The 27,735-nt window shown below is 47.9% G+C and overlaps 1 protein-coding gene across 1 annotated transcript in view; it reads left to right on the top strand.

The window, feature by feature from the left end:
* The window catches only part of USP22 (ubiquitin specific peptidase 22), a 62,130-nt gene that overhangs the window by 30,961 nt on the left and 3,434 nt on the right, over positions 1 to 27,735 (top strand). Inside the window, exons 3-12 of the mRNA XM_080682146.1 lie at positions 805 to 918; positions 3,477 to 3,578; positions 4,393 to 4,562; positions 6,125 to 6,272; positions 11,743 to 11,848; positions 14,375 to 14,533; positions 24,174 to 24,300; positions 25,110 to 25,201; positions 26,589 to 26,651; positions 27,228 to 27,377. Of these exons, the coding sequence (XP_080538272.1) occupies positions 805 to 918; positions 3,477 to 3,578; positions 4,393 to 4,562; positions 6,125 to 6,272; positions 11,743 to 11,848; positions 14,375 to 14,533; positions 24,174 to 24,300; positions 25,110 to 25,201; positions 26,589 to 26,651; positions 27,228 to 27,377 (1,231 nt within the window). The remainder of the gene's footprint in view (positions 1 to 804; positions 919 to 3,476; positions 3,579 to 4,392; positions 4,563 to 6,124; positions 6,273 to 11,742; positions 11,849 to 14,374; positions 14,534 to 24,173; positions 24,301 to 25,109; positions 25,202 to 26,588; positions 26,652 to 27,227; positions 27,378 to 27,735) is intronic.

Here is a 27,735-nt window from a genome sequence, read left to right as displayed (position 1 = left end):
GGTGGGGGGGGGGTGGGGGGGCGGGGGGCGGGGAGTAATTTGTCAAAGAACATGACTACCAGGCACAGCTCTGAATTACCCGTTACTCTTAAGTTTGTGCTGTTTCCTCCATGCTATTGCCTCTCAAATCTCTGATAATGCTTGTTGACTCCAAGCCAAAATAATTCCTTTAAATTTTTGAATTGAGATTTCATTCAAATTCAATTGTCCTTTGCTCAAAGAGTTTCATCTTATTTACCTTTATAATAATGAACTAATTTGGAGTCAGCTGTCTCCCTATTTTACAGAGATTGAGAAAGTGCACAGGACCCACTCAATGTGGGTAACAGGCAGCTCTGGTCAAGAAGTCAGCACTGTCTGGTCAGAGAATAATTTACTGCTCTCCTTAAAATAAGAGAAGGAAACGATTCCTGCATTCCTTTTTGTAATAGGACTGGGAATTCCAGATGTAGGAAAGCATGGTTACTGTATGTCAGGGCAAGAATTCTGATTTAAAAGGCAATGAGAGTTTCCCTTGTTTTAAATGTTACTCTTTCAGATACTTGACTATTGAGTTCTTTATAAACTATGGATGTGGCACCTCAGCCTGTGGGGGGTGTCCCGAGGAGAGAGGTCCGCGTCGTCTGCGTGGGACATGCCGCCTGAAGTGGGAGGAGGCCTTTGCAGTGACTGGGCTCTGTGATTGGAGAGGGAAATGCTGCACACAGTCCCGTGTCTAAAGCACTGTGTATCTGATTCATGTTCTTAAGCATTCCCTTTCATTTTCAATTACCTTTGTCTCTCTCTCTTCCTTTGTCTTTTCAGCCATAGAACTGATGTATGGAGGCATCTATTGCTTTTTGTGCCAGGACTACATCTATGACAAGGACATGGAAACCATTGCCAAGGAGGAGCAGCGGAAAGCTTGGAAACTGCAAGGTGGGTCTTGCCTTGATTTACCTGCTTCCTTGTTTCCCTGCCCTGCATTCCTCACGCCCGTCAGGGTGAAGCTCACCAAGAGGAAGACCAGTTATCTAGGGAGAGGCCATGTAAGGAGGCAGGGGAGGTAGGGTAGCAGCTGGAGTTTTGCTATTTGTTGGAAAGACAACACCCTATCCCCCTCCCCCCACAGACAGCTGTGCCTCCCTCCTGCGGGCAGCTCCCTCCTGCAGGCTCCGCGGAGGCAACCTAGGCTTGCAGGGCTGCCCTCAGGTGCAGATGCCCATCACTCTCACAGCCTCCCAGAGCTGTCCTTGCCCTGGGCCCCAGGGCCTGTGGCTGTTGTGAGGCTCTGCTGGGCTTGAGAGATAATGTGCACCCACACTTAGTTCTCCTGACTGCAGACACATTCACAGGGACAGCAACAGGTCCCCGATGAGCAGTTTGCCTAGCTCTTCAGGATTCCAGAGAGCAGTCTCACCTCAGTAATATTAAACTTGTATGTGCCTGGGCTGTCCCCCGGAGGAGAGGATAAGCCCTTCCTGGGCCCCAAGGATGGAACCATGGGGATGCCTCTCATCCTACTCAGCATTCTGAATGCTCCAGAACCTGATGGTTCCTGCTCCTGAATGTAAAAACCACCAGCTGTGCCCTAAAGAGGTCGGTCAGGGACAGACACGTTGAGGCATCAAACTGCAGAGGGGGTTGCGCGGGAAAACTCTCTTAAACTCGTCTTCAATAAAAGAGCACGTAGACTGCAGGGTGTGCGAAGGGGGCGATGGAGAGGAAGCAAGTTCCTAGCCTGCCTGCAGGTATTACCTGGTGTGATGCACATGGAGTGGAGTGGACAACGGGAAGTTGAGACTAAACTGGCTCGTTGTAGTGAAGGATTTGGGGGTGGAGAGGATGTTTTATTACCATGAGAACTCGGGCCAACCAAGGGCAGGGCCTTCCTCTTCAGGGAAGTAAACTCCTGGGCCCAGCGGCATCCTTTCAGGCATGCTGCTCCTTCACCTCACCAAGGCAGAAAGCACAGGACAGAATGTTCTAGATACAGTTCAGACATAGGAGTCCGGCAAGTATTTTCCTCCAGCTTGCTCCAGGCAAAATAGATGTATATATTTTTATCTTATTTAATGCAACATTCTGTAAAATGTCTGTTTTCTTTATTGTTATTTATGAAATGGTTAAGAATTTGGAAAATTAATATTTCATGTTAGTCTGTATTCTAATAAAACAAAAATAGACAACTCTGGTAAAAAAAAATATAGGTACCTGGCTTCTTCCAGGAGGGCGGACTGCTTTCTGATTAAATTATTATAGAATCTCTTTTAAAACTTAACTGTTTGGGTTATGTTTAATCTCTGTTAACAGAATTAAGATTGCCAGATGGAAAATGTCATCCACCACTTCCACAGCACCCTTCTGTGCAGGGCCTCGTGGCTGCTGCCATTGTGGGCTCCTGTCTGCGTGGCTTCCACCCACACACACGTCTTCATTGGGCATAGAGGCAGGGATACACACAAGCGAAGTGCACCCATTTTATGTATTGTTCAGGCATTTCTTTTTGGTCACCCTGATTCCCCCCTTTATTAGTTTTCATTTCCAATGTGTGCTGGTGCTGTTAGGACAGTGATGGAGTGTGCCCCCACATGGCTGGTGAGCTTGTCTCATCTGGCAGCCCGCCAGTGTTTATGGAGAGAGTGTAGCCACATCTGCTCACAGAGCTGGCCTGTGTGTTCTGCTTCATAAACAGCCCATTGTTTTTGAGAAAGGAAGCATAGACATGGGTATGATCAGAATTACTTGTGTTTAACAAATCTTTTCTGGAGAACAACTTTAACTTCAACTTCCTATTCTTTTCCCCTCAGAAATGTAGTAGCATTGCCCCTGGGTCTGAGGGTGCTGTTTCTTTGCGCAGAGCACTGACCCACAGGGCCACAGGCCTGCAGGTGCCAGAGCAGCCCGAGTCTTCCTCGGGCCTCGCTGCAGGGCCCTCATTGAGCAAGGTGCTGTCCTGTTGAGGTTACTGTGCAGGCGTTTTCGGGGCACGGAGCAAGGGCCTTATATGGACATGGGGCTGTGGTAGGTGAGATGTGACCCTTATTAGCATTTACAGCTTTGTCTTTGGTTTAAATCTTTTAAGGGCACATCTCAACAACATGTATTTTTCAAAATATATTTTTAAAAATCCATGTTCTATCAGTTTTGCTCATTGGCCGGAGAATCCCTCATCTAAACTGCTGTGCACTCCCCAGGCGCTGAGGCTGCCGGCTCTGCTCAGGGGCAAGGCTTTGGGAAGGCCCTGGCATTGGAGTTGGGCTGGCTTTCATGGGGGCGTGGCTTTCCTTGCAGGAAGCAGCTCATTCACAGCACAGACTCTGAGAAACTCCTTTCGTGTTGTTTAGCCTGTCGAAGCAAAATAGGCTTTATCCTTAGAGTTTGGTCCCTCTTTGAAATATCTTTGAAGCCTGACAATAGTGCATCACCGCCATGTGCCCCTATAAGCACGCTCGCTCCAGATTCAACTCATAGCGCCCGGCCTGTCTCCTCTGTAGGTGTTGGAGAGAAGTTTTCAACATGGGAACCAAGCAAGCGGGAGCTCGAGCTGCTGAAACACAACCCAAAACGGCGGAAGATCACCTCCAACTGCACCATAGGTGGGTGGCAGTGCTGGCGCTGGTCTGTGGTTACTCCCAGTTAGGCTTCTTGCTGAGGGTTAACATTATTGTAAAAAATGGTTTCATGGCACAGTGAATAATTCATTCTCCCATTCTCTCACCAGCCACCTCTTGAGCTCCTGGAGCAGGCTTGGGGTGCAGGGATGGGAAGAACAGTTGCTACCCCTGAAAATCCCCATGTGCAAAAGGCTCAGGGGTACTCTCACCAGGTTGAGGCTGTGTACAGTGATATGTGTGAATGTATCCTCTGGGTTTCCTAACAGTTGAAGAAATAGAAACTTTTTAAAAAGTTATCTTTGTTGTTAGGCTCCATTCTGACTTGTCCTGTTGCCTGAATATCTTTGGGCCCTAGCCGGTTTGGCTCATTGTATGGAGCGACAGCCTGTGGACTGGTCCCAGGTTTGATTCCGGTCAAGGGCACATGACTGGGTTGCGGGCTCGATCCCCAGTAGTGGGGGGCGTGCATGAGGCAGACTATCAATGATTCTCTCTCATCATTGATGTTTCTATCTCTCTTTCCCTCTCCCTTCCTCTCTGAAGTCAATCAATAAATAAAAAGAATGTCTTTGGGTAACCTTGTTAAAACAATGGCTAAAGTGAGGCCAAGGGTTGGGGAGTGATGGTGACGAACATTCCTCAGTATAGTTTACATAAAAGTGGCATAAAAATATTAAATTTCTTCCTGAATGGATGAGGAAAGAGAAGCGGACACATGAATGTGAAGGAGCTTGTGGTACCCTGGGGTCAGTCCTGCAAGACAGTGCCCTGTCACCGCCTCCTGTCTGCCCCCCAGGGCTGCGAGGGCTGATCAACCTGGGCAACACGTGCTTCATGAACTGCATCGTGCAGGCGCTCACGCACACGCCACTGCTGCGCGACTTCTTCCTCTCGGACCGGCACCGCTGTGAGATGCAGAGCCCCAGCTCCTGCCTGGTGTGTGAGATGTCCTCCCTCTTCCAGGAGGTGAGCTGCATGTGCACAGAGCGTTTCTGACGGGGTTGCTTGCAATAGAATAAAGGAAGGCGCGTTTATTGTGGAAGGCTTACGTCTTTCCAAAAGGAATAATTAGATAGGAGATGATTGACCATTGGCATGAAGGTAACTTAGAGGATGAGAGGAGGCTGACATTGGTCTGCAAGTACTGACCCCTTTCTGTCGTCTGCCACCTGGCGCACAGGCGTGTGGACATGTGTGCACCCCTTCCCTGCCCTGTCTCAGGAGCACGATCTCTCTCCTGTTGCTGGGCATTCTGAGTGCAGCACCCGGCCTGTCCTCTCACCAGCCTCTGCTCCCGGGTTGGATCATGGGTGACACTCATTCTGTGCTGTCCATGTCTGTCCCTGACCAGCACTGGCGGTGTGACCACCCTAGCACCGTGGGTGGACCATCAGCACTCAGCTTGGAAACCTCAGCAAAGCCTCTCAGAGCTGAAGCAGCTCAGCCACCCACCTACAGAATGGATTGCTGCCCACCCCACAGGCTGCTGGGAGGGTCTACATGTGCCCAGGTGTCCCGCTGGGAGGGTCTACATGTGCCCAGGTGTCCTGCTGGGAGGGTCTTCATGTGAACCAGGTGTCCTGCTGGGAGGGTCTACATGTGCTCAGGTGTCCTGCTGGGAGGGTCTACGTGGGCTCCAGGTGTCTTGCTGGGAGGGTCTACGTGTGCTCAGGTATCCTGCTGGGAGAGTCTACGTGGGTTCAGGTGTCCTGCTGGGAGGGTCTTCATGTGCTCAGGTGTCATGCTGGAAGGGTCTACATGTGCTCAGGTGTCCTGCTGGGCAGGTCTACATGTGCTCAGGTGTCCTGCTGGGAGGGTCTACATGTGCCCAGGTGTCCTGCTGGGAGGGTCTACATGTGCCCAGGTGTCCTGCTGAAAGGGTCTACATGGGCTCAGGTGTCCTGCTGGGAGGGTCTACATGTGCTCCAGGTGTCGACACAGGAGCCAGCAGATGGCCTGGTCTGCTTGTTGATCGCTTTTGATGGCAGTATTGCTGTGCCCGCTCTCCCACATCCTGGCACGGCTGCTTTTGCGCTGCAGCAGAGGAGGTGGGACTAGTGGGCAGTTGCTGCCGAAACCACCTGGCCTGCAAAGCTGGAGCCATTGACCATTTGGCCCGTTACCTTCATGCCCACAGCAGGCCAGTGGCTTCTGGGACCACAGAAGTGAGCACACTGAATGTACTCGTTGGGCCCAAACAGGAGGAAGACAGGTTTAATTGAGAAACTAATGGTGGGTGTGTCAGTTTTAGATGTGGGTTTAAGCATTTTCACTGGGCACTTTGGTTGATCAATTCAAATAGGCTCGGGTTTATTAAGATACATTTTTGAAGCAGCAGAATTCATCTGTTAGTGTATAGATCTGTTTCTCTTGACAAACACATCATAACTCAACCCTTAGGCTTATCGAAAATGATACCCGGGCTCAGGAAGTCCAGGAAGTGGACATTCCAAGCAGCTGCTAAGTGTGTATGTGTTCAGAGTATAGCACTAGTTCCTGATGAGTGGTTTGTTTCCTTCTCTGTGCAGTTTTACTCTGGGCACCGCTCCCCCCACATCCCATACAAACTGCTGCACCTGGTGTGGACGCATGCCCGGCACCTGGCGGGGTATGAGCAGCAGGACGCGCACGAGTTCCTCATAGCCGCCCTGGATGTGCTGCACCGGCACTGCAAAGGTGGGGCCACGGGGTGGCGGGGAGGCGGAGGCACTGCAAAGGTGGGGCCAGCGCCTGTACATGGCGGGGCGGTGGGGGTCAAGTGTGCGCTTCTACACAATGGGGCGCAGCCCACCTGTTCACATTAGATTTGTGTCTAATGGTGTTTCCCCCAATAATAAAAACTGCAATTACCCTAAAGAGGTTCTTTATAGTTTGCTTTCTCAAGAGGAGCAACAGTTTTTGGTGTTGTCTTCCCATCCTCCTGGGGGTAGAGCAGCATAGAGCAGCATAATGTTTGGTTCTCAGCAGCCTGTGATTGTCAACAGTGAGCTCCCCGCCCCTCTCTTCCCCTCCCCCCCACCTCTCTCCCTGCCCCTCTCTCTCATCCCTCTCTCCACTTCTCTCTCCCCTCTCTCTCTCTCTCTCTACCTATCTCCCCGCCCCTCTCCCCTCTCTCCCCTCTCTCTCTCTCCCCACCCCTCTCTCTCCCCGCCACTCTCTCCCCTCTCTCCGCCCTCTCTCCCCCCCTCTACCTGCCCCTCTCTCCCTCTCTCTCCCCATCCCTCTCTCCTACACCTCTTTTCCCTCGAGTCCTTGGCCGCGGGTCTCCTCGGCCTCACCTGCAGCCCCTGCAGCTCCTCAGGCCAGCAGCTTCGGCGTGGGCTCTCAGCACAGCTTAGCTATAGAGTACTCTTCCCTGCGGGGCCCAGGAAGACTGTCGTTGCTCCACAGTCACAGAGCTGTGCACATGGAACTGCACCTGCATCTGCCAGGACCTCCCTGGCCCTGAGTCAGGTTCATTTCCCGTCAGGGGCTTTCCTTCTAGGTCTTGCTTAGGAGCTCACTGGAACATGTAGGGTTCTCAGATATGTATGGGTCTAGGGGAGGGGCAGCTGGCAGCAGCTCCTAGGGCTGGAGGCAGGAGATGAAGCCTGAGGAACACACTGTGGGGGTTCCTCCCCCTGCCCTGCTCCCTGCATGGGACTTCCTGTGTGGGGCGCCCGGTGCAGCCCCAGCTGAAGTGGACTGACAAGTCCCAGCCGCGGGGCTGAGGGCCCCTGAAGCGCACAGTTGGCCTCCTGTGTCGTGGGCCTGGGTGAGGGCAGAGGAGTTTTGGTTCCTAAGGGTTGCTGGTGGTGCTGCTGGCTCAGCTGACTCTCAGCTGTGACCGACGTGTGCCGAGGGCACATGCTGCCCGTGGCCTGTGGCCTCTGGGCTGGTGAAGCTCGTTGCAGGGGGCCTCTTACTGGCCAGCTTTCGCTTACTAGTACATCATGTCCTTTACGACAAGCCCTGCTTTTCTAGGTCACTTGGTGTGGAACAGCCTTCATGCTCCTCCTCAGGCTCTGGGTCTGGGCTGTTCAGACGCCCTGTGGAGCCTGAGGCTCCAGCTCAGACAGCGCATTGGGGTCAGCTGTCCTGGCTCTGGGCTGGAGCTCTTTCCCTTAACATTCTTTCTCCTAAAAGCAGATGTGTTATCCTTTTAACGTTTGCCCAGGAACCAAATAGAAGTTGCTTAGTAGCTTAGGTAAGGTTTGGTTTCCCAGTATTAAGTATAAGCTGCTGTGCAGACAGACCAGCCCATGAAAGAGCCCTCACTTGGGTGCTGCGATGGCACTGAGGAGAATGTTGGAACATGCATGGCTGTTAAATGTTCACATGATGAAAAAAGGATGAAGTCATGTGGCCTACTTCTGACAGGATTCCTTTGAAATGCAGCGTGAGGCTCACTCAGAAGCAGGGCCACCTGAATTCCAAGCTTATGGAGGCTGCTGGCTCACAGCTGTGGGGCTGCCTGGGCCTAATGCACCCCCACACCTGCTTTATGTTGCTCTTTTACGGGGTTGGGACCTCAAGTAGGTTTCAGCTCATTTTTCTTTGCATCTTCATGTATTTTTCTGCATCCTAACATTTTGTTCCATGAATTTTAGATCCTTGTGGGTGGCATTTCCTCCCCGATCTCTAGGCAGCTGCTGTCAGAAGGCCGTGGCCGCCCTTTACATTCCTTGTGATAATTTAACTTTTCTATGTAATGTATACGGGGGACAAATGTTCTAGCCCATTCTCTAATTGAATGAAAGTCATATAGAAGATGTAGGATATATGTTAATATGTACTATATTTAACCATATAAATTTTATATTCGTATACCTACACAAATTATGTACAGGGTGGGGCAAAAGTAGGTTTACAGTTGTTTGTATGGAAAGTCTATATATATAATAGAGGAATATGCAAATTATCCAGGACGCTGTCACATCATGACCGTTCACAGGATGGGCGGGGCTGCAGGGCCGTAGGGTGGGACTCAGGGTCTAGTGCAGGGGTGGGCAAACTTTTTGACTCGAGGGCCACAATGGGTTTTTAAATTGGACCGGAGGGCCGGAACAAAAGCATGGATGGAGTGTTTGTGTGAACTAATATAAATTCAAAGTAAAGGAGCGGAGGGGAGAGCAAGAGAACCCTCCGCTCTTTTGGCTCCGCGGGCCGGATAGAACAGCCGAACGGGCCGGATCCGGGCCGTAGTTTGCCCACTGCTGGTCTAGTGCGATTTCGTCCTGCCCAGGCAGACTCCCCTGCAGCCCCACAGCTGAATTCTGACGTCAACCTGGGGTTTACTAAACTTCACTGGAGCTGCTCCCCACACCCCCACCCCCACCCCCCTGCCCCAGGACCACGCTGCCCACAGCAGGGCACCCCAGCAGCCTCCTGATAGGCGGGCAGTCGGGGAGAGCCAAGTGGGGCGGGGGCTGCAGTGAGCCATGGAGGGGCGGGGTGGCCGGAGCCAAGTTCTTGGGGGTCTAAGGAGAGCGCCTGACAGGAGCCCAGACTGCAAAGAAGGAAGAGGAAGCAGCCACGGGGAGCTCTTCCAATCGCCCTGCATGGACACCCTACCCTAGCCCCCTCACCCTGGGGGGACAGGGAGGCTGACCAGACGGGGAGAAGACCCAGCTTCGGGGGTAGCCACAGCCCACAACTCCGACTCCCAATATCTCCCCTCAGCAACCCGAGGCACCCGGGGCCCTGCAGCCCGTCACTGCCGGGCCCCCTCTGCTGGGCCCAGGCATGCCTCTCCTCCCTACAACTCCACACCCAGTTGGAAGCAGGCCTGAGTGGACCCCCAGGGTCAGACCCATCCCCTCCCTCCCTCCCCCCCCCCCCCCCCCACACAGCAGCAGCAGCACCTTCTCCACAGCGGAAGCGCACTGAACCTCACTGGGAGTGCAGCTAAACCCACCCTCCTAGCCCACCTGGCCCCACCCTGGCCTGGCCCCCACCCCATTCCAGGAGATTGCCCTGAGCACGTACAGCTGTGAAACTGGTCACATACAATTTAAAGAATCACCAAGCAGGGAGGTTTGACAGTTACTCCCCCTTCAGCCTCGCCACCCCCTAGCGCCCCCCCCAACCTCCTCCCAATCCCCCCTACCAGTGCCTCCAGGGACAACCACCGCTACAGGGCTGCTAGAGGCCTACGGAACCCTCTGCAAAGCTTCCATAGCTACAGTCCCAGGAAACAATCATACCCTCCTCCCCTAATCAGTACCTGCTACCTGCGAGGGTACCTGTGGGCTTAAAAATAACAATCCCTTCCCGTTTAGACATCACTTACTTGATGAAACATTTCTAGGTTTATTAGCTCAGAATCTCCTCATGATAACCCAGTGAGGTAGGCAGAGAAGAGATTACAATTCCCATGGTGTATGCATATGTATTCAGAAATGAAGCTCAGAGAGGATAAGTGTCAAGCCCATGGGTTCCCAAGGTGCAGCACATGCCCCACCGGGGCGGGGGGGCAATTTGATTTTAAGTGGGGGCAATTTGAGAATGAGTTAACAGTGAATTTTTTGCATTTCTTATGGTTCTAGAGGGCCTCATCTGCAGCCTATCCAACATAATAAAAGGCTAATATACAAATGACCGAATGACCAGTCACTATGATGCGCGCTGACCACCAGGGGGCAGATACTCAACACAGGAGCTGCCCCCTGTTGGTCACTGTGCTCCCATGGGGAGTGCCGCTCAGCCAGAAGCCGGGCTCATGTCTGGCGAGTGCAGCGGCAGTGGTGGGAGCCTCTCCCGCCTCGGTGGCAATGCTAAGGATGGGCCTAAGCCGTCAGTTGGACATTCCCCCCCAGGGCTCCCGGACTGCAAGAGGGCTCAGGCCAGCTGAGGGACCCCCCTAAGTGCATGAATTTTGTGCACCGGGCCTCTAGTAATACAATAATTAATCATACAAGAATAAACCATGTACCCCAGCTGGTCTAGCTCAGTGGATTGAGCATTTCACCAAGAGGTCACTGGTTCTCCCTGGCCACTTTGGCTCAGTGGATAGAGTGTTGACCTGTGGACCAAAGGATCCTGGGTTCAATTCCAGTCAAGGGAATGTGTGTTGGTTGCAGGCTCCTCCCTGGCCTGGGCCCTGGTCAGGGCTTGTGTGGGAAGGCAACCAATCAATGTGTTTCTTTCACATCGATGTTTCTCTCTGTCTTTCCCTCTCTCTACCACTCTCCCTTAAAGATCAATGGGAAAATATCCTCCAGTGAGGATTAACAAAAAAGGGGGTGGGGGCGGGTTCACCGGTTCTATTCCAGTCAGGACACATCCCTGGATTTTAGGCTCGATCCCCAGTGAGCGCATGCAGGAGGCAGTTGATCGATGTTTCTCTCTTATTGTTTCTATATTTCTAAAAAAAAAATCAATAAAAATAAATTTAAAGACATTTACAAAAAGCGCTATTTTAAAAAAAGAATAAACTATCATATACACACAGCTGTAATTTGCCCCCACCCTATATATACTTGACCCTTGAACATGGGGGTACCAACTGCCTGTGCAGTTGGAATTCTGATTATAACTTAAGTTGGCCTTCAACGTTCTCGGATTTCCGCCCTCAGCTGACCCTTGAACAATGTGGGTTTGAACTGTGCATGTGAGTGGGCCTGGGCAGTTCAAGCCCATGCTGTTCCGGGCTCCCTGCAAACACACCTTGCATTGCCCTGGCGAGGGTGGGAATTGTGCTTGTACAACTGGCTGGAGCAGAGCTGACCCTGCAGCTCCAGGCGTGGGGACCCCTGAGAAACACTGAGCGGGAGTCCTGCAGGGACAGTCCCGGAAGCAAGGCCACTTCCCAGGAGTATTCCCCACAGTGTGTCAGGTCACTCTCTAGGAAATACACATCTAGTCCTCTGTTAGTGGGAAAGGAGCCACTCACTTCCCCAGTTACTGGGCATTTGGTGCTAAGCTGGAAGCTGAGCATATCAGAGGGAGAAGAAAATGGAAAATGAAACTGACTTCTGGGTCTTCCCCCCTTCCTGGCCACGCCCGTCTTTTGATGTTAAGTATCTTCACCTGCCCTTCACCTCGGGCTTCATAATGCCTCTGCTCAAATGGCCTTGTCCCTTGGTCTGTGGCTTTTAGAAACTTGCTGGCTTTGGGGATCTCGGGGGGCACAGATGTGAATCACAGAGCTGCAATCTTTCCCCAGGTGATGATAATGGAAAGAAGGCCAGCAACCCCAACCACTGCAACTGCATCATAGACCAGATCTTCACAGGGGGGCTGCAGTCGGACGTCACCTGCCAGGTCTGCCAGTAAGTGGAGGCTTCGCAGGGACCTGCGTGTCCTGGCTCCTCCCAGGCCCTGCTCGCCATCCCACACTGTGGGCCCCGGTTCTTCCAGGAAACTGACTTCACTGGATGTTGCTGATTAACATGATGGCACATTTCCAACTTGCAGACTGTGGTGTTCTGAGAAGTTTTCAAAGTTTTAGATTCTTGAGCGGAAAGTTTCGTCCTCCTGGCTGTGTCTTACAGTGGAGTGTCTGCAGCACAGCCAGATGGGAGACGGGACATGTTTTATTTTGGCCGCCACTGGCACGTGTGGGATAATATAGCTCCAGTGGTGATGGCACCAGAAATTAGCAGGCCCCTGAATGTGCAGGTCGTCAGGGCAGTGTTCGGGCTGCAGGGCTGTGGGTGTGGGCATTTGCACTGTGCACACGCAGTGGGTGAGCTGTAGGCTGCCCCCCACCCTGCTTTCTTCAGGGCCCTGGAACCAGGAGCCAGGTAAAGGGCTCCTCAAAGACGGACATACGTGCTCTTGAGTGTGTCACTCTGAAGTACTTCCTGGTTTCCTTTCCCATTTTCTCCCAAGTAGTGTCCTTAAATCCTTCATAGGTTTTGGTTCTGTGCTTAGAGCTCAAAGCTTTTATTTCTAGGAGGAGAGTGCATTGGTGATGAAGATAGAAAAACGCTTTCCTTCACCTTCAGTGCACTCCCATGGTTTTTATTTCACTTCAGCTTTTTTTTTAATTGTTTGTTAATCTTCACTTAGGTATATTTTTTCCATTGATTTTTAGAAAGAGTGGAAGGGAGGGAAGGAGAGAGAGAAACATACATGTGAGAGGCACACTGATTAGTTGCCTCCCACATGCACCCCAACCTGGACCGGGCATTGAACCTGCAACCCAGGAACGTGCCCTTGACCAGGAATTGACCCACAACCCTTAGCTCTAACCACTTAGGAACACCAGCCAGGGCTCACTTCAACTCTAAAAAAGCCTGGTCATGCTCCAGTAAAATTTAAAAACATATAATGGATTACTGCTTGCAGTTTGTATAGGATAGAAGAGATTGGAAAGGAGTCAGTTTTGCCTGTAAGAGTTACAGATGCAGTTTTCTGTTAAGTAGCATCTATATCACGGGCCATCACTCCCAGCAGTTGGGGCTCAGGCTTTACTATTTGACCCTATACTATTGAACTCCATCAGCAGGAGACTGTCAGAGTATATCCTGTTTACATTTCTGTAGTCAGGTTCCTAATCTGTGAATTTCCTGTTTGTATATCCTCCTATTAATAAAAGGCTAATATGCAAACCGACCAAACGGCGGAATGACTGGTCACTATGATACACACTGACCACCAGGGGGCAGATGCTCAGTGCAGGATCTGCCCCCTGATGGTCAGTGTGCTCCCACAGGGGGAGCGCTGCTCAGCCAGAAGCCGGGCTCACTACTGCCGAGCGCAGTGGCAATAGCCGGAGCCTCTCTTACCTCCGAGGCAGCGCTAAGGAGCAGTGAGCCGACATCCCCTGAGCGGTCCTAGACTGTGAGGGGGCACAGGCCGGGCTGAGGTACCCCCCCCCCCCCCCCACACACACACCCAGTGCACAAATGTCGTGCACCAGGGCCTCTAGTTTTGAAATAAATCTCTGGGAGGCAATTAGCTGGTGCTGCTGTTCAGCCTGGGAACCTGTGGGTCGGGCGCTCTGTGTGAAGTGTGCTTGGGGTCTGAGTTACTACCCAGGCTCAGCAGCTCCCATTTCCCAAGGCCGCTGGGGTGAGAGTCTATTAATTCAGAACCTCTAGATGTGGGGCCCACAAAAAAACTAAAACAATTGTGCTAATCTTCTGGGTGTAGAAACGGTTGCTTTAGGAGCAGTCTTGAGTGGTTTGCACGATGTCCCTCCTTAGGGCCTTGGGAGCCCAAGATGCATTGGGTGTGAGTACACCTGAGATGTCATTTGCATAAAAGGGCAGAGCTTTGGCTCAGCCGGCAGTGGCTCAGTGGTTGAGTGTGGACCTGTGAACCAGGTCATAATTAGATTCCTGGTCAGGGCACATGACCAGGTTTCAGGCTCCATCCCCAGCAGGAGGTGTGCAGGAGGCAGCTGATCAATGATTATTCTCTTTCATCATCAATGTTTCTTTCTCTGTCTCCCTCTCCATTCTCTCTGAAATAAAAAATACATATATCTTTTAAAAAAGAAACAAAAGGGGCCCTAGCCGGTTTGCCTCAGTGGATAGAGTGTCAGCTTGCAGACTGAAGGGTCCCGGGTTTGATGCTGGTCAAGGGCACATGCCCAGGTCGCGGTCTTGGTCCCCATTTCGGGGAGTGGGGGAGGGTGTAGGAGGCAGCCAATCAATGATTCTCTCATCATTGATGTTTCTATCTCTCCCTCTCCCTCCCTCTCTGAAATCAATAAAAATATATATAAAAGAAAAGAAAAAGGGCAGAGCTGTGAAAGGATGTTGGGGGTATACTCCATGAGGTGGTACCTCGGAAACTGTTTGTGGGTCTCAGTTCTCACTTGGTTTTCTGTCTCCTTCTGCTTCCAGTGGAGTCTCCACCACAATAGACCCCTTTTGGGACATCAGTTTAGATCTGCCTGGCTCTTCCTCCCCATTCTGGCCCCTGAGCCCCGGGAGTGAGGGCAGTGTGGTGAACGGGGAAAGCCATGCGTCAGGAACCACTACGCTGACGGACTGCTTGCGAAGGTAAGGAACCTGCCAGCACTTTTGCAGAAAAATAAAGTGCTTTCCTTGCAGGCAGTTGTCTCTCTCTTGCCTTGAGGCTGTTCAGGAGTCAAACCCTAATCAATGTAGAGCCACCCAGGGTCTCAGTAGTTGTTTCTTTTATATGTCTCGTATGGAGCATGAGAAAAGGTATGACAACATGCAAATGGCTTCACTTGGTGGCCAATGACTCATACGGGTTTGTCACATTTTTGCAAGGTGAGTAGATATTGTCCATCTAGCTTTGTATTGTGGGACGTTTGTATGTCGGCTCTTCCACCCCATCCCCAGTGTGAATGAACAGAGTACAGCTCCCTCACCTGCTGTGGCTAATAACCTATACCAGAGTCTGCACTGAGGGAGGCCCTCCCGCCGAGGCATGGGTGGAATTGACTCTCAGCTAACAGACTATGAAGACTGGCCATGACTTCAGCAGAGGAGCTGTTATATGGGGCTGACTCCATAATGTTTTCCATAGTGGCTGCACCAGTCTGCACTCCCACCAACAGTCTATGAGGGTTCCTTTTTCTTTGCATCCTCTCCATCACTTTTTTGTTGATTTATTGATGATAAGCCATCCTGACATGTGTGAGGTGAATACCCCATTATAGTTTTAATTTGTATTTCTCTGATGATTAGTAACATTCAGCATCTTTTCATATTTTTTTTTAAACTTTTTTTTTTTAAAATATATTTTATTGATTTTTTACAGAGAGGAAGGAAGAGGGATAGATAGTCAGAAACATCGATGAGAGAGAAACATCGATCAGCTGCCTCCTGCACACCTCCCACTGGGGATGTGCCCGCAACCAAGTTACATGCCCCTGACCGGAATCGAACCTGGGACCTTTCAGTCCGCAGGCTGACGCTCTATCCACTGAGCCAAACCGGTTTTGGCAATCTTTTCATATTTTTATTGGTCATTTGTATGTCCTCTTTGGAGAAGTGTCTATTCAGGTCTTTTGCCCATTTTTAAGTTGTTTTTATGGTGTTGAGTTTTATAAGTTCTTTATAAATTTTGGATATTAACTCCTTATTAGATGTATCATTGGCAATTATGTTCTCCCATTCAGTGGGTTGTCTTTTCATTTTGTTAATGCTTTTCTTTGCTGTGCAAAAACGTTATACTTCGATGTGGTCCCATTTGTATATTTTTTCTTCTGTTTTTCTTGCCCAAAGAGATATATCAGAAAAAACATTGTTTTGAGAAATGTCTGAGATTTAACTGCCTATGTTTTCTTTGGGGCTTTGATTGTTTTAAGCCTTATATTTAATTCTTTAGTCCATTTGAGTTTATTCTCGTGTATGATATAAGAAGGTGGTTTAGTTTCATTTTTTTGCACGTATTTGTCTAATTTTTCCAACATCATTAAATAGACTGTTTTTACCCCATTGTATTTTTTTTCCTCCTTTGTCAAATATTATTTGACCATAAAGCCGTGGGTTTATTTCTGGGATGTCTCTTCTGTTCCATTGATCTGTGTATCTTTTTTATGCTAGTACCAGGCTGTTTTGATTACTATGGCCTTGTATTTTAGTGTGATATCAGGTAGTGTGATTCCTCCAACCTTTGTTCTTCTTTCTCAAGATTGCTGAGGCTATTTGGTTCCATAAAAATTTTTGGACTATTTGTTCTAGTTTTGTGAAATACACCATTACTATCTTCATAGGAATTGCCTTGACTATATAGATTGCTTTGGGTAGTGTGGACATTTTAATGATGTTAATTCTTCCAGTCCATGAACCTGGTATATGCTTCCACTTATTTGTATCTTCAGTTTTTCTTCAGTGTTTTATGAGTTTTTGATTATAGGTCTTTTGCATCCTTGGTTAAATTTATTCTAGGTAGATAGATATATTTAAAGCAATTGTAAATAGGATTGTTTTCTTAGTTTTGCTTCAGATAGTTCATGATTTTTTTTTCAGATAAAAACCAAAATATTTTATTCCATTAAAACAAATAATATATATTCCTTTATTCTTTTTTTTTTTTTTTTTTAATTATCACCCTAGGACAGTGGTTGGCAAACCGCGCCTCGCAAGCCACATGCGGCTCTTTGGCCCCTTGATTGTGGCTATTCCACAAAATACCACGTGTGGGTGCGCACGTACAGTGCAATTGAAACTTCGTGGCCCATGCGCAGAAGTCGGTTTTTGGCCTGGGCGAGTCTATTTTGAAGAAGTGGCAGTAGAACACTCAAGGGGCCAAAGAGCCGCATGTGGCTTGTGAGCCGCGGTTTGCCGACCACTGCCCTAGGATATGGGTTTTTTTTTTTTAGTTTTTATTTTTTATATGCAATAAACATTAGTATTTCAAGAAAAATGATCTTAAATATAATGATGTTACATGCAATAAACATTAATATCTCAAGAAAAACTTATTTTAAATAATGTTATATACAATAAACACCAATTATTCAAGAAAAACGATCTTAAATACTAGTATAATATTACATGCAATAAACAAATATTTCAAGAATAAAAGGATTTTAAGTATAATAATATTACCAAAACTGTATTAACAGTATGATATCACAAAAGTTTTAGGAAATATTAAAAATCTGCAAATAACAGGATTACCTCTATCCTAAAATATTTTTTTCCCTCTGGCTCTATTTTTGTTGATAGCTCATTATTGATGTACTAGGTGTACCGGTTAATAATGGCGGATTTTGTAATCAATAATTTCAAGAGAAACATCAAAGTGCTTTATTCATAGTAATGTCCATTGCTACCTATACATTTCCTCCATCTTTCAGGTAATTTGTGGATATTGTCCCAATAGAACTTTTCTTGTTTTGAGGTAAACCATTCAGAGACCCCATTTTTCACTTCTTCGTACGTTTGGAAGTGCTGCTCGGAAAGTGCACGTGCCATCGATTGGAACAAATGGTAATCTGAAGGAGCAAGGTCTGGTGAATACGGTGGGTGGGTTAATACTTCCCAGGCAAGATCTTTTAACGTGTCTTTAACTGGTTTTGAAGTGTGTGATGGTGCGTCATCATGAAGCAAAATTACTTTGCTTTGTCTTCTGGCACATTCTGGTTGTTTCACGATCAAAGCGTGGTTCAAATTGATTATTTGAAGCTCATAATACACCACACCTTCCTGACCCACCAAACGCAGAGCATTGTCTTCTTTCCGAAGTGATTTGGCCTTGCAGGCGATGTTGATGGTTGACCTGGAACAACCCATGATTTTGTGCATTTGGGATTCTCAAATCCACTTTTCATCGCCAGTTGCAATTCCATGCATAAAAGACTTTCTTTCATGCCATTGAAGCAACATTTTGCTAATTACTTTTCGGTTTTCCATTTGTGTTCAGTTGATGTGGCACCCATTTTCCTTCCTTTAAAATCTTTCCCATTGCTTGTAAACGATCAGAAATGGTTTGCTGAGCAACGTTTAATCTTTCTGCAAGTTGTTTTTGAGTTTGACATGCATCTTCATCCAATAATGCTTCTAATTGTTGGTCTTCCAACTTTTTCAGTTGACCTGGACATTCTTTGTCTTTCACATCGAAATCATCACTTTTAAACCAGCGTTCATAAGTATCGTGAGATGGAGCATGTTCACCATTAGCTTCCTGAAGTATATGATAACTTTTTCTTCAAAATAAAGTAATGTATTAAAACTTCCCACAAATGCTCTTTTTTTGGCACGAAATTCGACATTTTTAAGCATAAAAATATCTGTGATGTTAGCACCTTCAGCAAATTTGATGAAAGAAGTTTTGAAGCTTGCTGTCAATACAACAAAACAGCATACATATCAAAATTGCATATATATCAACATAGGTGTAACTCCATCTATTGAAAAAAAATCTACATTATTAACTGGTACACCTAGTATAAAACTGCAACTGATTTCTGGATATTTATTTTGTATCCTGCTACACTGCTGAATTTATCAGTTCTGGTAGTTTTTTGTGCAACCTTTAATTTAGGGTTCTCTATATATGGTATCATGTCATCTGCAAATAATGACAGTTTTACTTCTTCCTTTCCATGTTGGATGCTTTTATTTCTCTTCCCCCAACCCCCACAAAAATGTTTTTATTGATTTTAGAGGGAGAGGGAGAAACACTGATTGGCTGTCTCTTGCATGCCCCTTACTGGGGATTAAGCTCACAACCTGGGCATGTGCCCTGATCAGTGTATGAGACGATGCTCAACCAACTAAGCCACACCCACCAGGGCTATTTTTTCTTCTGATTGCTGTGGTTCAGACTTGCAGTACTATGTTGAAATAAGAGTGCTGAAAGAACACACCCCTGAGAGAAACCAAGATGGCAGCATAGGTAAACACCTAAACTTCTGCCTTGCACAACAATATCAAAACTACAACTAAAAGACAAAACGGACATCATCCAGAACCACAGGAAAGCTGGCTGAGTGGAAATTCTACAACTAGAAGAAAAGAGGAAAGCACATTGAGACTCAGAGGAGCTACAAAAGGCTGAGGTACGGAGACTTGCACGTGGAGAGGAAAGGCGGCTGTGTGCACGGGCGGCTGAGTGCGCGGCTGGCTTTCTAAAGTGGGAGGGAAAAGGAAACTCCCAACTGCACTGAACTCCAGTCCTGGGCGAGATGCTGGGAAAGCAGACTCATTTGTGGGGAATCTGGACTGTCAGGAAAGAGAAAGCACACTGAGACTCGGGAGCTGCGGAAGGCAGAGGTCTGGAGGTGCGCGCGCGCAGAGAGGACCGACAGCTGAATGCACGGGAGGCTGAGTGTGCGGCTGGCTTTCTAAAGCGGGAGGGAGACAGAAGCTCCCGACTGCGTTGAACTCCAGTTCCGGGCAAGTTTCTGGGAACCCTGACTCATTCGGGGAGAAACTGGACTGTCTGGCAGCGGGAAAAACTCGAGAGCGGCTTTCTCTCAGAGGTGCTTGCAGGGATTACTGAGGGACACTGAGACCCAGGAGCCTCATAGTGCAGGGCTGACGGGAAACCAAGGCTGTCTGCTCTGCCCCGAAACTCCGCCCCATCCAAGCTGAGCACAGAGGCTTTTGCAATTTTGCAAGTCTTGTCTTATAAGGGTGTCTCCAGCACAGAAGTTCTCCCAGCGTAGACACAGCTGATCCTCACAGCCAGTTGGCCTGGAGGTCATTTCTTCCCAGTGATACCAACAACAATCAAGACTTAACTACAACAAGGCTGAGCACACAGTCCACAAAGGGGTGCACCAAGAGTGTCCACCTCAGGTAACTGGGGAGGCTGAGCCACTGTGCCCTAGAGAACACCTACCACACAAAGCTACTCTACCAACTCAGGGAAGCAGCGAAAATGTGGAGACAAAGAAACAGATCACAAATGAAAGAAATGGAGGAAACAAACGACTGGATATTGAGTTCAAAACCACGGTTATAAGGTTTTTCAAGAATCTCCTAGAAAAGGCTGATAAATTTAGCGAGCCCCTCGAGGATATGAAAAAGGACCAACTAGAAATTAAGCATACACTGACTGAAATAAAAAATATTATACAGAGACCTAACAGCAGACTAGAGGACCGCAAGAATCAAGTCAAAGAGTTGAAATACAAAGAAGCAAAAAATACTCAGCTGGAAAAGCAAAAAGAAAAAAGAATCCAAAAAATTTGAAGATAGTGTAAGGAGCCTCCGGGACAACCTCAAGCGTACCAACATCTGAATTATGGGGGTGCCAGAAGAGAGAGAGCAAGATACTGAAAACCTATTTGAAGAAATAATGACCGAAAACTTGCCCCACCTGGTGAAAGAAATAGACTTACAAGTCTAAGAGGCGCACAGAACCCCAAACAAAAGGAATCCAAAGAGGACCACACCAAGACACATCATAATTAAAATGCCAAGAGCAAAAGACAAAGAATATTAAAAGCAGCAAGACAAAAACAGTTAATTACCTACAAGGGAGCACCCATACGACTGTCAGCTGATTTCTCAACAGAAACTATGCAGGCCAGACAGGAGTGGCAAGAAATATTCAAAGTGATGAAGAGCAAGAACCTACAACCAAGATTACTCTACCCAGCAAAGCTATCATTCAGAATTGAAGGTCAGATAAAGAGCTTCACAGATAAGAAAAAGCTAAAGGAGTTCATCACCACCAAACCAGTATTATATGAAATGCTGAAAGGTATTCTTTAAGAAGAGGAAGAAGAAGAAAAAGGTAAAGATAAAAATTATGAACAACTAATACATGTCTATCAACAAGTGAATCTAAAAATCAAGTGAATAAAAAATCTGATGAAGAGAATAAACTGGTGAATGTAATAGAATCAGGGGTATAGAAAGGGAGTGGACTTGCCAATTCTCGTGGGAAAAGGGGTGTGGGAGGTGCACGAAGAGACTGGACAAAAAGCGTACACCTATGGATGAGGACAGTGGTGGGGACGTAAGGGCAGAGGGTGGGATGGGTACGGGGTGGAGGGGAGCTATGGGGGGAAAAAAGGAACAATTGTAATAATCTGAACAATAAAGATTTATTAAATTAAAAAAAAAAAGAAAAAGCAAGCACACACCCCTGTCTTGTTCGTGATCTTAATGGGAACACTTTTAGCTTTTGCCTGTTGAGTATGATGTAGGTGGTCACATATGGCCTTTATTATGTTGAAGTATGATATCTCTTTCCACTTTGTTGAGTCTTTATCATAAACTAGTGGCCCAGTGCACGAAATTTGTGCACATTAAAAGGGGATTAATTAGAGGAAATAATTTAATATTGTTATTTGCCCTTTCTCAATAATTGAAGTGTCAGAGATGAAAGAAAATTAGTAAAATGTATATGAAAACCTTCCTCCTGTCAGAGTCTGGGGCATACCACAGGACCCAGAGTCAAGTCCCCGCCCACCCACATGCGCCTCAAAATCGCGTAAGACCCAGACCCGGCCGGCCTGCCCCCTCATTGGGCTAGATCTAGACCTGGCCAGTCCCACCCTTGTCAAGCCCCACCAGGCAGGGGTGCGCAGCCTCAGGTCCCTTGTCAAGCCCCGCCGGGTGGGGGGTGTGGCCTGAAGTTCCCTGTCAAGCCTCACCAGGTGAGTGGCACGGCCTGAGGTCCCCTGGCCTGGCGCTGAGGCGGGGGGAGCAGTCTGAGATCCCCTAGTCCAGCACCAGGACGGGAAGCACACCTTGAGGTCCCCTGTCAAGCCCTGCTGGGTGTGGGGCGCGGCCTGAGGTTCCCTGTCAAGCCCACAGTGGCGGGGGAGGGTGTAGCCTCAGGTCCCTGCTGATTGCTCATTAAGGCTCCTTATGGGAACTTGGCCTCAGCTGTGGGTGCAGCCATTTTTGTGATGGAGTGATGGTCAATTAGCATATTCCCTCTTTATTTGATAGGAAAGGCACTGGGTTTTATCACATCCTTTTTCTGCGTCTATTGATACGAATTTTATCCTTTATTTTATTTACGTGATATATTATGCTTATTGATTTGCGGATATTGAACCAACCTTGCAATCCTGGAATAAATCCCACTTGATCGTGGTGTATAATCTTGTTAATGATTGCTGGATCTGATTTCCTAATATTTTGTTGAAGATTTTTGGCATCTATGTTTATCAGGGATATTTGTTTATTGTTTTCTTTCTTTGTGGTTTGGAATTAGGATAAGGCTGATCCTATCTAATAAAAGAGTAATATGCAAATTAACCATCACTCCAAGATGGCTGCCCCCATGTGAAAACAAGATGGCCACCACAAGATGGCCAGCAGGGGAGGGCAGTTGAAAGGGACCAGGCCTGCAAGGGAGTGCAGTTGTGGGCGATCAGGCCAGCAGGGGAGGGTAGTTAGGGGTGACGAGGCTAGCAAAGGAGGGAAGTTGGGGGTGACCAGGCCTGCAGGGGAGGGCAGTTAGGGGCGAACAGGTTGGCAGGGGAGCAGTTAGGCATCAATCAGGCTGTCAGGGGAGTGGTTAGTGGGTGATCAGGCTGGCAGGCAGAAGCGGTTAGGGGCAATCAGGAAGGCAGGCAGGCGAGCAGTTGGGAGCCAGCAGTCCTGGATTGTGAGAGGGATGTCCGACTGCCTTAAACGGGCAGTCGGACATCCCTCGAGGGGTCCCATATTGGAGAGGGTGCAGGCTGGGCTGAGGGACAACCTTCCCTTCCCCTGCCCCCCATGCACGAATTTCGTGCACCGGGCCTCTAGTCTTGTATAATGAGCTTGGGAGTCTTCCCTTCTCTTGAAGGAGACTTTTCTTGTTTCCTAACTCACTTGTGAAGCTATTCAGTCCAGGACTTTTCTTTGTTGGGAAGTTTTTTTGTTTGTTTTAATCCTCACCTGAGGATGTGCTTCCACAGATTTTAGATAGAGTGGAAGGGAAAGGGAGAGAGAGAAACATTTGACTGGTTGCCTCATGCACTCACCCTGACTGGGGATAGAGCCCATGACCTTCTATGCATGAGCCACACCGGCTAGGGCAGGAGTCTTTTTATTACTGCTTCAATCTCATTCATTGTAATCTGTTTACATTTTTCCATTCTTCTTGACTTAGTTTTGGAAGATTATATGTTTCATCCAGATTGTCCAATTTATTGGCAATATTTTTTACAATCCTTTGTATTTCCTCGGTGTCAGTTGTTATTTTTCCCTTTTTATTTCTGATTTTATGTATTTGGGCCCTCTTTTTTTTTTTTTTCTTGATGAGTTTGGTTAAAGGTTTGCCAATCTTGTTTTCTTTTCAAAGAACCAGCTCTTGGTTTCATTGATTTTTTTAAAAAAATTTTTTTAGTATTTTTTTTTTTTAGACTTATTTCTGCTCTGATTTTATTATTTCCTTATAGTCACTTTGGGCTTTGTTTTTTATTTTTCTAGGTCCTTTAAGTGCAAAGTTAGATTATTTGAGACTTGTTTCTTAAGGATCAGTAAAAATACTATGAATTTTTCTCTTAGGACTGATTTTGCTTTGTCCTACAGATTTTAGGTTGTTTGTTTTGTTTTCATTTGTTTCAAGGTATCTTTGATTTCTTCCTTGATCTCATTGTTGACTCGTTCATTGTTTACTAACATGTTATTTAACCTCCATGTCTTTGTGTGTTTTTCAGTGTTCTTCTTGTGATTGATTTTAGTGTCACAGCATTATGGTCAGAGAAGGTGCTTGATATGATTTCAGTTTTCTTAAATTTATTTAGACTTGTTTTGTATCTTAACATGTGCTCCATCCTAGGAAACATTACATGTCCACTTTTAAAGTATGCTCTGAAGATAATAAATCCATCTGCTCTAGTGTGTCATTTAAGGCCACCATCTCCTCGTTGATTTGCTGTCTGGAAGTTCTATCCATAGATGTTAATGGGGTGTTAAACTCTCCTCCTATGACTGTATTAGTGTCAGTCTCCCCCTTTGTGTCCATGAAGATTTGCTTTACATATTTAGGTGCTGCTGTGTTGGGTGCATAAATGTTTACAAGGGTTACATTCTCATGTTGGATTGATCCCTTTATCGTTATGTAATATCCTTCTTGTCTCATTATCACCCTTGTTTTAAAATATATTTTATCTAAAGTGATACAGAGAGAAGGTGACAGATGTATGAATGTATGTATGTTTTTACTAGGGAAATGAATCCATTGAAAGTGACAAAATAATTTTTCTGTCTTTTAACTCTTCCATATTTTTTCTTAAAAATACATTTTTTAAATGCCTTGTAGATTTACCAGACCAGAGCACTTAGGAAGCAGTGCCAAGATCAAATGTAGTGGTTGCCATAGCTACCAGGAGTCCACTAAACAGCTCACCATGAAGAAACTGCCAATTGTAGCCTGTTTTCATCTCAAAGTAAGTTTTCCAGAAAAACTTTTAGTAGCAGACTAAATGTTTAGTCCCTGGTACAACGAGGAGCCGGTGCTTTGGGGTACCCAGCACATTTGGTCATCGCAGTGGCTCCGCAGGAGGGCTGCCGGGGGCGAGGGTGCTAGGCTGTCCTCCCTGTTCTCTGTGGCATGAGAGGCCCGGTGAACAGGAAGTGGCTCCTGCACAATGGAAAGGGTGGGAGTGCCCTGGGTTAAGGTTTTACATATTCCTGCCTAAGTTCTTCCATCCTCACCCCAAGTTTTCTATTTTTCTTTTACTTTAAAAGCAGCCAAGTCCCTTAGCATTATGATCTAGTCTAAGGGCCAGCAAGTGCTTTCTGTAAAGGGTCAAATATCAAGTTTTTAGGGCTTGCTGCCATGTGATCTCTGTTTCATAATCTTTGTTTTATTTTATGACCCTTTAAAAATGTTAAAAAGCAAAACAAAAAATGACTCCAAGCTTCCTAGCCGGGTTTGGTGGCGCCTGAAGTAGTGAAAGGGATGCCTGGCGCCGTACAAGAGGAACCGTGTGCTTGTTTTGCTTCCAGGGGTTCCTTCCCTTGCACGCTGTTGGGTTTATTGTAAGGTTACTTTTTTGTACACAGGGTGTTTATCACTTTGAACTTCATTTCAAGACTTGCCTGGAACCCCATAATTTAAATTCATGTAGATGTTGTTTTATTGAGCCTTTAAGCTCCTCACGTGGCCTAGAGGCAGTGAGAGCATTGACGGAAAGCCCCCTGAGGGGTATGCTCAGAACAACTCATTCCTCTTCCTTCTCTCCCACTTTTCTAGCGATTTGAACACTCAGCCAAACTGCGGCGGAAGATCACCACGTATGTGTCCTTCCCCCTGGAGCTAGACATGACCCCATTCATGGCCTCCAGGTACGGGGCTTCTGCAGGGCGTCTGCCGTCAGGAGGCTGTGGCTTTGTCGGGTCAGCGATTGGCGCTGGGTCTGTGGTGAGACCATTGTAGGTGTTGGCACAACCATAACTGCTAAAGCCAAGTTCCTGTCCTGATTTTACCCAAGACACATTTTATTAGTTTATTTTTAAGTTTTTATTTCTTGATTGTAGAGTGAGGGAGATAGAGATAAACATCGATTTGCTGTTCCACTTACTTATGTACTTGTGCTGACCGGGGACCAAACCCACAACCTTGGTGTATCCTATTGGGACAATGCTCTCACACAGGCTCCTACCCAGCTAGGGCCCCAAGACCCGTTGTGTTTAATGAGTTGTTTTTTCTAAGCTGTCCTTTTGCTTTGGGTTTTCCCCAGCCATTCCTTGTCAAGGTGGGATCACAGCAAGAAGGCAGCATTTTAGCTGATGGAATTGGTTTGGATACAGATAAACATAGTTGAGTTTACAGCTGTAGATTCCATTTTTCTTGTTTTCGAATCAATATTATAGAGCACTTAAAATTTACCCTCCAAAAAAAATGTGACACTAATATATTGGCCACATGTTGGTTTCCTGGAGCCACTGTAACAAGCTGCTACAAACTTGGTGGCTAAAAGCAAGCTGGCAGGGCCCCAGGAAGATTTCATTCCTTGGTGGGAGGTGTGCTACCCAGGGAGACCTGGGCCAGCCCTGCCTCAGAGCAGGTGTGCTCTCTGCGGTCACTTCACTGGCCGGTCTTGGTGAAAGAACTAGAAAGTGTGTGTACAATGGGTCCAGCACAGCGTCTGGCATGGTAGGCCCCCGTTGAGGTTGCTGTTACTATCTAAGCCATGTGTCTCTGTAGTTCAGTGAATTTCAACGGTTGTGCCGTAGGAGTTTTCAAAACACGCAGTGCCTGGCCATTTAGTCAGGGCACTGACCTCTTTTCCCCTTGGTCCGTGGTCGGCAAACTGCGGCTCTTTGGCCCCTTGACTGTGGCTCTTTCACAAAATACCACGGCCTGGGCAAGTCTATTTTGAAGAAGTGGCGTTAGAAGAAGTTTAAGTTTAAAAAATTTGGCTCTCAAAAGAAATTTCAATCGTTGTACTGTTGACATTTGGCTCTGTTGACTAATGAGTTTGCCGACCACTGCCCTAGGTCGTCAATTTAAGAAATGACAACCAACACAACAATAGAGTGCAGTGCGAATGAATCAAACTTAGAGCTTTTTTTTTGCGGGGGGGGGGGGGTGTCAAATCTGCAAAATATATTTTTTGTGTGCTGCGGGATTTTAAGTAATTAGTTTATGTGCCATGAGATGGAAAAGGTTGAAAATCTCTGCTTCAGTTACTTAGTTTGTTGATGTTGAATTTTGCTTTGTTTGTTGCAGCAAAGAGAGTAGGATGAATGGACAGTACCAGCAGCCGTCGGACAGTCTCAGTAACGATAACAAGTGAGTGGCGCCTGCGGGGTGTGTGCCCTGGCATCTCGGGTGGGAGCGGCGGACCGCAGCGTTTCCCGGGAGACGGCTGCAGCAACGCATGGCCACGGCAAGCTTGTTTCTTCGGGCCGCTGGCCACTTCCTGTCGTGCTGCCCATCCATCTTTTAGGAAAGGACTTGCCACAACCTTGATCGTGGACACTCTCGCCTGCTGTGGGAGCCTGACCTCCCAGGTCCTGAAGGGAAGCTCAGCCTCTGAGCTCTGGGCCCCTGGGCTCTTCCTTCGCTGGCGTTGCCATGCGGCTCTGCTCTTCTCGGCCTGCCTGGGTGCCTCTGACGTGGCAGAAAGGGTGGAGGGGGAGAGGTCACCGTGTCTCCCGATCCCTTCCTCCCACCACTTCCACCACGTAGCTCCACTGAGGCAGCTGCATAGTTGAGGGAGGCTACGCAGGCCCCTTTCCCTCTGCACCCCATGCACCCACTCTGGTTCCCAGGGCACAGTGGGGGGTCGGGGAATCACCCCTTGCTGTGCAGGCTCCTGGTGATGGTGATACTGAGGTCACAGCTGCTCCTTCCCTTCCGAACTAGGTACTCCTTGTTTGCAGTCGTTAACCACCAGGGGACCCTGGAGAGTGGCCACTACACCAGCTTCATCAGGCAGCACAAGGACCAGTGGTTCAAGTGTGACGACGCCATCATCACCAAGGCCAGCATCAAGGACGTGCTGGACAGCGAGGGGTATGTCGGGCGCAGCGAGCGTCCACACACAAAGCCACGCCTGGTGGTAGTGCCACAAGGGATGTGCACCTCTGGTGGCTAAAGCGAGGAGGCTTGTTGCAGACAGGCCCTAGCCTCTGGTCCTGTGCAGCGCCCTCTGGGAGCGCCCTGACAGTGGCACGAGGGGTCCCCTGGTCGGCCAGAGCGGGCAGGGGTTCTCCAGCAGCTCCTTACTCCTGGCCCGGTTCATTCCTTCCCGGCACATCCTCATCCCCTTGAGCTTCGCTCAGTCCTTGGCCTTGAGCCCTCATTAGGGTCCTGGCCCCACTGAGCTGCTCGGCCGTGAGGGCGCTGTGGTTCCAGGCTGTGGGCAGCCCCC

This window comes from Plecotus auritus (genome assembly GCF_963455305.1).
Source record: "Plecotus auritus genome assembly, chromosome: 7".
NCBI classification, from domain to species: domain Eukaryota; kingdom Metazoa; phylum Chordata; class Mammalia; order Chiroptera; family Vespertilionidae; genus Plecotus; species Plecotus auritus.
The sequence above is the reverse complement of the archived record's forward strand: the minus strand, read 5'-3'. Positions and strand labels throughout refer to the sequence as shown.